The sequence below is a fragment of the Odocoileus virginianus genome, chromosome 28 (genome assembly GCF_023699985.2).
Source record: "Odocoileus virginianus isolate 20LAN1187 ecotype Illinois chromosome 28, Ovbor_1.2, whole genome shotgun sequence".
Classification (NCBI taxonomy): domain Eukaryota; kingdom Metazoa; phylum Chordata; class Mammalia; order Artiodactyla; family Cervidae; genus Odocoileus; species Odocoileus virginianus.
This window is the reverse complement of record NC_069701.1, coordinates 24,961,711-24,972,013: the sequence shown is the minus strand read 5'-3', so window position 1 is coordinate 24,972,013 and position 10,303 is coordinate 24,961,711. Positions and strand designations below refer to the sequence as shown.

Here is a 10,303-nt window from a genome sequence, read left to right as displayed (position 1 = left end):
TACTGGAGTGGGTTGCCATTTCCTCCTCCAGGGGATCTCCCAAACCCAGGGATGGAACCCACGTCTCCTGCCTGAGTATTTTACATTGGCAGGTGGATTCTTTACCACTTAAGCCACCTGGGAAGCTTGTTTTATGTACATTCAATGGAATATCACTCAGCCTTAAACGGAAATAGAATGCTTCCACATGCTATAACACGGATATACCTTGAAAGCCTTATGCTAAAGAAAATAAGACACACAAAAGGACAAATGATTCCACTGACGAGGTACTTAGAACAGCCAAATTCATTGAGACAGAAAGTAGAATGGTGGCTACCAGGGGCTGCAGAGAAGGACTGAGGAGTTAATGTTTAACTGGTACAGAGTTTCTGTGTGGGACCCACGAAAAAGTCCTGCAGATGGATAGTGGAAATGTTTGCAGCTTTCTTGGCCTGAAGCCAGCCCCTACCCTGCATCTTTGGGTGCTAAAAGCGTTTATTACTTTTGAAACCTCGAGTGGGTTGTAGGCATGCCTCAGCTTGCTCACGCCAGTCCCCAGCAGAATAAAACGGGGAGTCCAGAAAGTCCACGGAGGTCTTTGAGTGTGTCTGCGGGCATCCGCCTGCGCACCCCGCCCATCCATTCGGCCACCCGCCTACGCTTTCATGATGAAGCTACAGTGCCCGGCCCTCCCGGTGAGAAACCCACACTGGGAGTTACTGCAAGTACGCATCTTGAGCTTCTGAATATTCATGAACGAAGCAGAAAGGCCAGCGCTAAAGGGTAGGGGGGAGGAAAGAGAAATAGTAGTCATAAATATTCATAAAGGCAAGCCACATGCACCAAGGAAAGCAAGGAATGTTAACGAGAAGATGACGTCCGGGTCCTGCGCGTGCCCGCTGTGCGGGTGCCCGGCGCGCGCCACCGTGGGCCCCCCCCCCCCCCCGCCCCGGAGCCCGGGCACGAGCGCGGGGAGGGGGCGGAGGGGGCGGAGTGGAGGAGGGGAGCCGAGAGCTGGGCGCCCGCGGAGCTACGGGGGGAGCGCTCGCTGGCTCGCCGCTGCCGCTGCCGCTGCCGCTGCGCTCCGGCCGCTCGCCGCGGCCCTTGGATGGGGGTGTCCAGCTGAGCCCCGCGATCCGCCTCCCTCTGCCAGGACCTGCACAGGTGCCGTCGCGGGGGGCGACCTTTAGTCCGGACCGACCCACTACCGTGGGTGGGGGGTGGACCGGGTTGGTGAAGGAGGCCCCGCGCGACTTGGGATGCTCCGGTGGGCAGGGCTGGGGGCACCGACTCTCCGCACCCCATCCTGTCCCATCCTGGAATCGAAAGGGAGAGTCCGAGGGCCGTCGCCCTCCTGCCCAGCCCTTCGCGGGAGAGTAGGGTGGGCTGCCGTGCCCGGGGGCCGGGGGATTCTGGAAGACCCGCACTTTGAGCATCCTCAGAGCCGCGGCCCACCAGCCAGGCGTGTGTGTGTGTGTGTGTGTGTGTGTGTGTGTGTGTGTGTGTGTGTGTGTGTGTGTGTGTGTGGCGGGAGGCTGCCTGGTTTGGGGGCTGGGGGAGGCAGGGGAGCTGCCTGGTGGTGCTGGAGCAGTGGGTCGGTACCTCCTCCCAGGACCGTCATCTGGTCCAGCTCCCTTACACGCCCCAGCATCTTCTGTGCCTCTAAGAACCTGGCCCTCAGCCCGCCCGCGCCCCTCCCTGGGATGCCGAGCCTTTCTCCAGGACCGTGCATTCCTGCAGTGTCAGAACCACTGGCAGCTGCCGCAGACGCCGGCGGAGCGATTGTTTTACCACGAACAGGTCGGGGAAAGGACGAGTGTGATGCTAGTGGGGGTGCACTGCGCTCCTGTGGGCCCAGGGCCTCTGGGGGCTGGGGGAGTATCCGACAGAGCCCCCCGGGGGCCTGTCACCGCCCTCTCTTCTCCTGTCTTGCCCGTCCCTTCCCTCCTCGCCGCGACACCACCTCCTGAACCCCCTTCCACGCCCCGTCCCCCGCGTCCGGGTCTGGTTGGGCCGAAAGGGCCGTGGCCGTGGAGTATGCGTGCGGCCTGCGCGGGTGAGCCCGGCTTCCTCGGAGCGCCAGGCTTTGTGCTGCTTGGAGGGGCCTTTCTTTACCCCGGCAGCCTGGGGGAGGGGATGTGGGATGAGGGTGGATGGAGCAGCAGGAGGGAGAAGGGGGGGAAGCAGAACTACAAAGAGGTTGCTGACTTCTTTGCGGTGAAATACTCTCCGTCCGAAGGTGCGGCTTGGCACTGGGTTTTGCTGAGGAGCAGTGGGAAACCGAAGGTGGGTCAGTGGACGGTCAGCTTTGGGGATGGTTTGGAGGGCGGTGGGCATATAGAATCATCTGATCTCTGGGGCAAGTAGTGGGAAGAAGCGGGGATAGAGTGGGGCCTGTGTGGAGATGCAGAGGCCCGGCAGGGGGAGGCATGGTGAATTCTTTGCTGCTCAGCTCGGCAGAGCAGGCACTGGGAAACCGGTACCCGCAGCCTGAGCTGCGGCGACCGTGTATCATTGTGCCGCACGCGAGAGGCTTCTGTGTTTCCTACTGGGTCTCCCTTATGCTCAGTGCGGTCCTTTTCCAAATTACACCGTCTCTTGGAAGCCAAAATAAACGGAATAGGACATAAGCAAACTGTAGTCCTGCCCTCGCGTTCTATGATAAAGAGAAAAAGACAAGACCACCCTCCTGTGATTCCTTTTTTTCTGCTATTCTTCATTTTTATTTTTCCTCAAGTTGATTTTGGAACTATGGAGAAGGAGGATAAACTCTCAATTGAATTCACCCCAGCTTTAAGGGAAGGAAGCTTCTGAAATGAGCTGTGGTTGAAGACAGGCATGAGCTTGCCAAGATACAAGAGTAGGACATCTCATTTGGGGGCAGAAGCCCCCCACTAAGAGAAGCGGAAAAGGAGGAGAGAAGGGGCGCCGTTTGAGAAGGACAGCCAGCCCCAATTCAGGGAGCCCTCCTTGAAGCTGAGGTGGACCAGATGCTTGCCTCTCACCTCCTCGGCCACAGCCTGGGCTCTTTCTACAAAATCTGGGCTCAGTTTGGTTGTCAAGAGCTTTCCGTTTTAGCTTCATCCGCAGCTGGTCAATCATGCAGACCTTCTCGGCGCTTGGGGAGGGAGTGAGTTGATGAAAAGAAATCAGGCTATATTGTGAGTTTTCCAGTGATCATGTTTCTGAACTCCGGAGTGAGTGGTGATATCCATTTCTTCTTTTATAATCTTGTAGGTGAATCCATTTTCTCTAGAGCCTGTGCTGAGGACAGGTGCTTTCAGAATAATCTTCCTTGTTGCCATCACTCAAAACTCAATCATAGTCTTAGATTCCGATTGGGTTGCCCTCTTGTTACCAGTTGATGGGATAGGTTCTGTTGTTTGCAGTCAACATCCTCCTTGGTATACCTTCTCATGCCAGCTCCCTTGTCCCCTCCAGAAAGAGTACAGATTTAAAGGAAGTGTGAATATTTGGAATACCAGCTAGGTAGCTTTCATGTCTTGCTGAAATGGAACCAGTGATCTGAGAGGCTTTGACCACATGAATTGAAAATAGCAGGAGTGCCTTAGTAAAAAGCATGATAACATTCATTCAGCAATAGTTCTCTCTTTTGATAAGCATTCTGAAGCATCACACCGGAAATATTTTGGCAAGGATAGCTTTTCTTTTACTTGAAGCACTGTCACCTCACATTTTCATGTAACTATCTTTGCTTTCCTAATATTATTGACATTTTGGGACACTTCATGTATTCCATACATTGTGCTTAACACTTCAAAGATTGTCTCATTTACTGCACAAAGCAACCTCCAAAATAAGTACTATTTTAAACCCTGTTTTATAGATGAGGAAATAAAGTCAAAGAGGTTTATAATTTGCCCAGAGTCTCAAAGTTGGGAAGTGATAGGACCAGGATGGAAACCTGGGGTCCAGGTGCTTAATCATCAGAGTCCTTCCTCTCTCAACACAAATTCCTCATCTGTAAACCTTTCCTTAATTTCTGTCACACTGAGTGATCTTTTCTAAACTCACTCTTTTGGCACTCAGGGATTCCTAATCTTTTTTGTGTGATGAGCCACTTTAGCAATTTAGAGGAACCCTTTGGGATCTTTCTCTGAATATGATTTTATCTCTTTTTTTTTTTTGGCCACATTGAGCAGCATGTGGAACCTTAGTGCCTCAACCAGGGATCAAACCTGTGCCCCCAGTAGTGGAAACTCACAGTCTTCACCACTGGACCACCAGAGAATTCCCTGAAATATGCTTTTAAATGCAAAAAAATGAAATATGGTGTATTCAAAAATCCCTCAGGAGTCTGTTGACCATCGGTGAGGCGCCTCTAACTGGCAATTAGTTGTGTATTGCTTAATAGTTGGGGTGTCCAATATGGTAGCCACTAGCCATAAGTGGCTGTTGGACACTTGAAATTTGACTGGTCCAAATGGAGACATAATGTGAATGTAAAATATACACTATATTTTGAAGACAGTATGAAAAAAGAGTGTCAAATGTTTCATTAATATTTAAACATTTGGAATAGATATTGAAATGGTAAAATTTTAGATATATTAAACTCTATTATTAAAATATACAGTTAAATTATTAATTATGTTAATATGTTATTAAAAGTGACTTCCAAAAGTATTAGCTCTATACCAACATTTTTTTTAACACTTTCTTTTTAACAGTTGAGGAAGTCAAGACCCACAGTACTTCTCACTCACTCAGGCATTGGCAGGTCTGTTGACTCTTGACGCTGTGTTCTTTCTAAGCTGTCATGCTGCTGCTGTATCTTTTTATATTTTGAAGTCTTATTACATTGCCTTTGCAAACTATAAATACTCAGAATGGGTTTTGATGAGATGTGGTGGTAACTGACTCAATCTCAGTAAAATCCCAGGAAGAACTGTCTAAGTCCTTACCTGGCATGCCATCTGCCTTGCTTATGTAGATTTTAGTTTTAAAGGTAGGGGTGGAGGATGGTTTTTGCTCTGTTTGCTTCTCATTGAGTAGTGGTTCCAATTTAAGCATCTGACTGGATCAGTCATCACACAGATAAGAGATAGAAGTTGGTTGCCTTGCTGTGTTCCAGGGAAGGAAACAGAGTAGGTAGAGAAGGGCGTGATAGACAATAAGCTTGTGCTGGCTGCCTGCAGTGGAAAATGAAAACTATGTGAGGGGGACGGAAGATCATTTGTCAGTGAGCACACATTGATTGATTGCCTCGCCGCAGGCCGTGTGTGCTAGAAACCGTGGAGGGTATCCAGAGGATGTCCGTGTCCTCGAGGAATTTAAATTAAAATTGGGGAAGGGCTTGGTTATATACATACAGATGGATAAATCACAGCTGAAGGCCCGGAGCTATTGGGAAATGAAAGGAGGCCTGAATGTACAGCTTTCTGGGGTGCAGTGCCCCAGGTGGCTGTGGAGTCTGGCTTTGGAGGACACGGGTAGATGGGTCTGTCTCTTACAGGTCACTAATCCACTCTTCTAGTTCCAGACATAAGCTGTGTGTCTGGAAAACACTCAGGTGCTTGTATGAAAGTCTGTATTAGTGCTCTATTAGTCCACCATTTATTGATGAGAGTAGTAATATCCAGGTCCATGAGCCCTGTCCAAAACCCTTGGGGCCAGGCATGTTTCAGAGTTTAGATGATCTCAGGTTTTGGAACGCAGTAATAGAGTGCATATTCTGCATATCATCCCCTGGGGGCTGGGGCAGCCATCTCTATAATTAAAAAAAAAATTAAAATTTCTGCAGCAAAACACACTAAATGGGATACATTAAAACCATAAACAGCTCTATAAGTATGTAGATCAGGTTTAGTTGCCAAATGAGTTTAGGTCATGGCAGATTTTGCCACCGAATAAGTCATGGAAAACTTCCAGGTTATTTGTTTTGGCTCTGCTGTACCACATGTGGGATCTTAGTTCCCTGAGCAGGAATCAAACCCATTCCCCCTGCGTTGGAAGTGTGGGGTCCCAACTACTGGGCCACCAGGGAAGTTCCTTTTCAATATTTATTAAAAATTTAAAAAATTGTTTATTTGGCTGTGTCGGGTCTTAGTTGCAGCATGCAGGATCTTTAGTTGCAGCACGCAGAGTCTTAGTTTCGGCTTGTGGAATCTAGTCTTAGCCACTGGACCAGCATGGAAGTCCCACAAAGTTCCCAGTTTTGAGATGTAGACTTTTGTTAATCATCACCATCATAATACAAAGAACATAAATTGAACAACATCAACATTTATTATCTCCCAGGCACTGTTCTAGGCACTTACCTGTATTTACTCCTTTAACCTTTAGGACAGCCCTTTGAGGTAGGTCCTGCTGTTATTTCTGTCTTAAGGAGAATAAAAGAGGAGCACAAAGTTAAACTACTGCTACAATCACAGCTGGGCAGGAGCTAAGGAGTGGAGCAGATGCACCTAGGCAGTCTGGTCTAGGGGGGCTGCATCCCTAACCTTTATTGAGGTTAGGTTTTGTTTTCGGGGGCAGGGAATGGGAAGCAGGTGTGTCTCCAAAATGCATGCTTATTAAGTTAGCATTATTCACACTGATAATGACATTCGAACTCCTTAAGGGTATAATAGTGAGGAAGCACAGACAATGGAGCCAGTAAAGCAGGATGTTTGTTTTTAGGGGCTGAGAGTAATGAGCAATTATGTAATAAGTGATTGTGGCTCCTCAACAGAGCTGGCATAAAAGCCCAGTCCAAACTCACATTACTGTGTCTATTTCTTCCAGATATACGAATCCTGATCATTGCAGTTTTCTGATTGCTGTGCAAGGATGGAGGCCCCACTGGTGAGTTTGGATGAAGAATTTGAGGACCTTCGGCCCTGCTGCTCTGAAGACCCCGAGGAGAAGCCCCGGTGTTTCTACGGCTCATCTCCCCACCATCTCGAGGACCCCTCCCTATCTGAGCTGGAGAATTTTTCTTCTGAAATCATCAGCTTCAAGTCCATGGAGGACCTGGTGAATGAATTTGATGAGAAGCTCAATGTCTGCTTTCGGAACTACAACGCCAAGACCGAGAACCTAGCTCCGGTGAAGAACCAGTTCCAGATTCAAGAGGAGGAGGAGACCCTGCAGGATGAGGAGTAAGGCGTCTCAGTTGTGCTCTGTTGTCTCAGATTAGAGCCCTGGGGTCTGGGGCTCCTTGACATAGAGCGAGTTTCTGTCCTTGGGTTTATGTCATATTACTTATATTTTTGTATCACTGAGACCGCTCCCTGGTAACTGCTGACCTTGTTCCATTATGTCCCTTTACCTGTAGAGTTTTCTTTTCTTTTTTTTTTTTTAGAGTTTTCTTAAGTTGAAACCACAAAGGAATAAAGTATTTTTAGGAAAGAGATTTCCCTAGATACAAAATCAAAATTCAGGAGCAAGGGAAATTTGGGGGTCTGTCTATTTTCAGCTTTCTTTATATCATAATAATCCTTCCAGATATTAGAGATAAGGGCAAGAAAAAAAATGAACTAAGAGGAACTATGTTGTTGAAACAATTTGCTTTACAAAACACCAGAACTGTGAAAATCTCCAAGTTGTTTACACCCCCTCAGGACGGGAAAGATTATCTGCAGAAGTTAAGACAGCTCCAAATAAGAAAGCATGAACATTGAACCAAGAGATTGGGGAATTACCCTGGACAAAATAAAGATGATAAGCAGGTGAAGTGGCTTTTGAGTATTCCCTGTGTCACTTAATAGTCACCTTCCAGGGTCTTAACAGAAGTCAGGAACAGAGATTTGAGAAAAGTGCTGTTCAAGGAGGGACTAGAAAGAGAAGAGGGTGTTTGTTGTATGAATTAAAGAAGATGTTTGGGTATTTAGTAAAAACAGGCATAAATTCCCCATAGGGATAAAATATGCATCAACTGTTCTTTAGGGATCACACAGGAAATGTCGAGTAGTTGGTAGTGGAAGTTTAGAGCAACTGCACTTTTGGTTTCTCTTTAAGTACTTGGGTGGGAAAAGTTGCTCCTAAGTAAGTGGGGGAAGAAGACCCCTTCTACAGCAGGGGTCCCCAGCCTACAGGCTGTTTACTGGTACCTCTTGTCAGATCAGCGGTGGCATTAGATTAGAAATAAAGTACACAGTAAATGAAATGCGTTTGTCATCCCCAAACCATCTTTCCTACTCTCGGTCTGTGGAAAAATTGTCTTGTACAAAATTGGTCCCTGGTGCCGAAAAGACTGGGAATCTCTGCACTACAAGATTGAACCTGATTATATTTGTCAGATAGTTGCTTATTTGAAAACTACTGAGACTGTATCTCTGTGAATCTTAGGGCTGTCTGTCTGTCTTACTCGTTATTCTGTCTCCAGTATCTGACATAGTGCATGGTATGTAGTAAGTGATCAAATCATGTTTTTTGAATGAATATTGAATGACCTGGATGAGCAATAATAGCTAGCCTCATAGGTACATGTAATGCATTTCCTCCTTTTCTTTTTAATTAATCTAGCCTGAAGGTACGATCACAGAGGACATTTCACTCTGGTGACCAATACTGTGACTGTGGGCTATGTGTTTCAATTCAATTTTAAGTTTCAAACTGATTTTTTAGATTCTGAGCCTGTTACAATTTGCTCAACTCCTTGAGATCAAAGAAGAAGGGTTCTGAGGTTTTATTATAATGCAGAGTTTCTTTGACCATAGTTCACTGCAGCATGCAATGGACTAGAAACACTATGAATTGTCATTTCTGCACTCTCACTAACTCACTGTATGACCTCGGTCTCATCGCTTGACTCTAGTTGACTGTGAGGGTGCTCATCTTTGGAACATTTGGAGCTCAGTTTTGATGAGGCGGGGCTAAGGACTGGCTAAGAACCTCATTTCTCACCTTACCCAGGCTTTGCTCTGAAAATTCCTTTTGCTTCCAACAGATCATGTCCCCTTGTCGAAAACCACCCTCTGCCTCATTAAGGACAGAGGTTCAACAACCACATTCTTACCCTTTTCTAGCACATTAGCAGAGGCCACTCAATGTTAATTACCATCACATGGGATTATTGGTCTTATCCTGCCTGCCTCATTGACTGCTCAGCTAAATGACTGAAAGCTGAATAATTCTTTAGAGGTAAAATATGATGTGGGGATAGTGTGGTGGGAAGAATCTGGGGAGAGAAATCGTAATACTGTGCTTTCTGGTCATTCACTGTGTTTCATACATATCTAAAGCTTTACTGCTTAAAAATTTGAATCAAATTACACAGTTTGTTTTATAGATACCCATCCAGCTACTTCAACTGTAATATTATGGTGGGGTAAAAGAAAAAGATAATTTAATATCTATCTATTAATCTATCTGATTAATAGTCTCCTGAACCCAGCTCTCTTGTTCTAATAAACTTGCTAGGATTTGGTAGTTAGAGGTTTCATCCACCAATGAATTGCAAGTGTTTTGGATGGGTTAGAACTACATAATGGAAGCTTCAAACAAAAACAATGAAATTCTTGGCCAAAGTAATCTCCTGAAAGATAGCACAAATCAGAAAGCAAGGGGAGTGATTCCCTTTGAAGTTTTGATTTTTTTTCTTTTCTCGTTCTTGGCCCTGCCATGTGGCAGGTGGGATTTTATTTCCTAGACTAGGAATCAAAACTGCACCCCCTGCATTAGATGCACAGGGCCTTAACCACCGGATGGGCAGGGAAATCCCAAAGTTTTCATTTATAACTATTTGGCTCAAAGAGAATTGGCTGAAATATCAACTTATCTCTGCCTTGTCAGGGCATGGAAGTCATTAAAAGAGAGTCAATATGTATGAAAATATATTTTCAGTTTTTTAAATTTAGAAAATATTCCAGAATCTCTTCTCTGCATATGTAGACTCATCCTTTCCTTGTCATAAGAGATCCAACCTGGAGGCCTACTGAGTGGGAATGGTCAGCCTTCACCCCATTTCCTACCTTTCTGGGTTTTCCTGTCTGTCCTCTTACAAGGACCCTGGTGACAGAGAGGCGAAATATATGAGAACACTGAGTTTCCTGTTCTTCCGATAGAAGTACTGGGTTAAAGGTCATGTTAAAAATCAAGTTCCCATGATAAATAAACAGATTGTAGTCAGCCATGCTTTAAGTTGAAGACAAGTAAATCCTAAATAATCAGGCAGGGAAAGTAGACAGGTAGTTGTAGTTTTTAGGAAAGTTAATTCTCTTCTCAGAGGTTCAGTTTCCCTATATGGAAGGCAGACATAGTGTGGATTCTATTGAAGTATTTGAAAGAATCTAAAAAGTTGTTCAAAGTCATTGGTGTGTTAATAATTCATAATTCCTAAGCGCTAACAGTAAAAGTATACTCATGTTAACACACA

General features: G+C 46.0%; 1 protein-coding gene across 5 annotated transcripts in view; it reads left to right on the top strand.

The window, feature by feature from the left end:
* The first annotated feature begins 945 nt into the window (after positions 1-945).
* FEZ1 (fasciculation and elongation protein zeta 1) overlaps positions 946-10,303 on the top strand; it is a 42,284-nt gene continuing 32,926 nt past the window's right edge. Inside the window, exons 1-3 of one of the 5 annotated variants that reach the window (XM_070457352.1) lie at positions 1,527-1,782; positions 2,222-2,268; positions 6,730-7,085. In XM_070457352.1, coding sequence (XP_070313453.1) covers positions 6,775-7,085 — 311 coding nt within the window. In that variant the 5' untranslated portion in view covers positions 1,527-1,782; positions 2,222-2,268; positions 6,730-6,774. Of the gene's footprint in view, positions 1,147-1,526; positions 1,783-2,221; positions 2,269-6,729; positions 7,086-10,303 lie in introns of those variants that run through there. The other 4 variants (XM_070457353.1, XM_070457350.1, XM_070457354.1 and 1 more) reach the window with 4 other exon arrangements.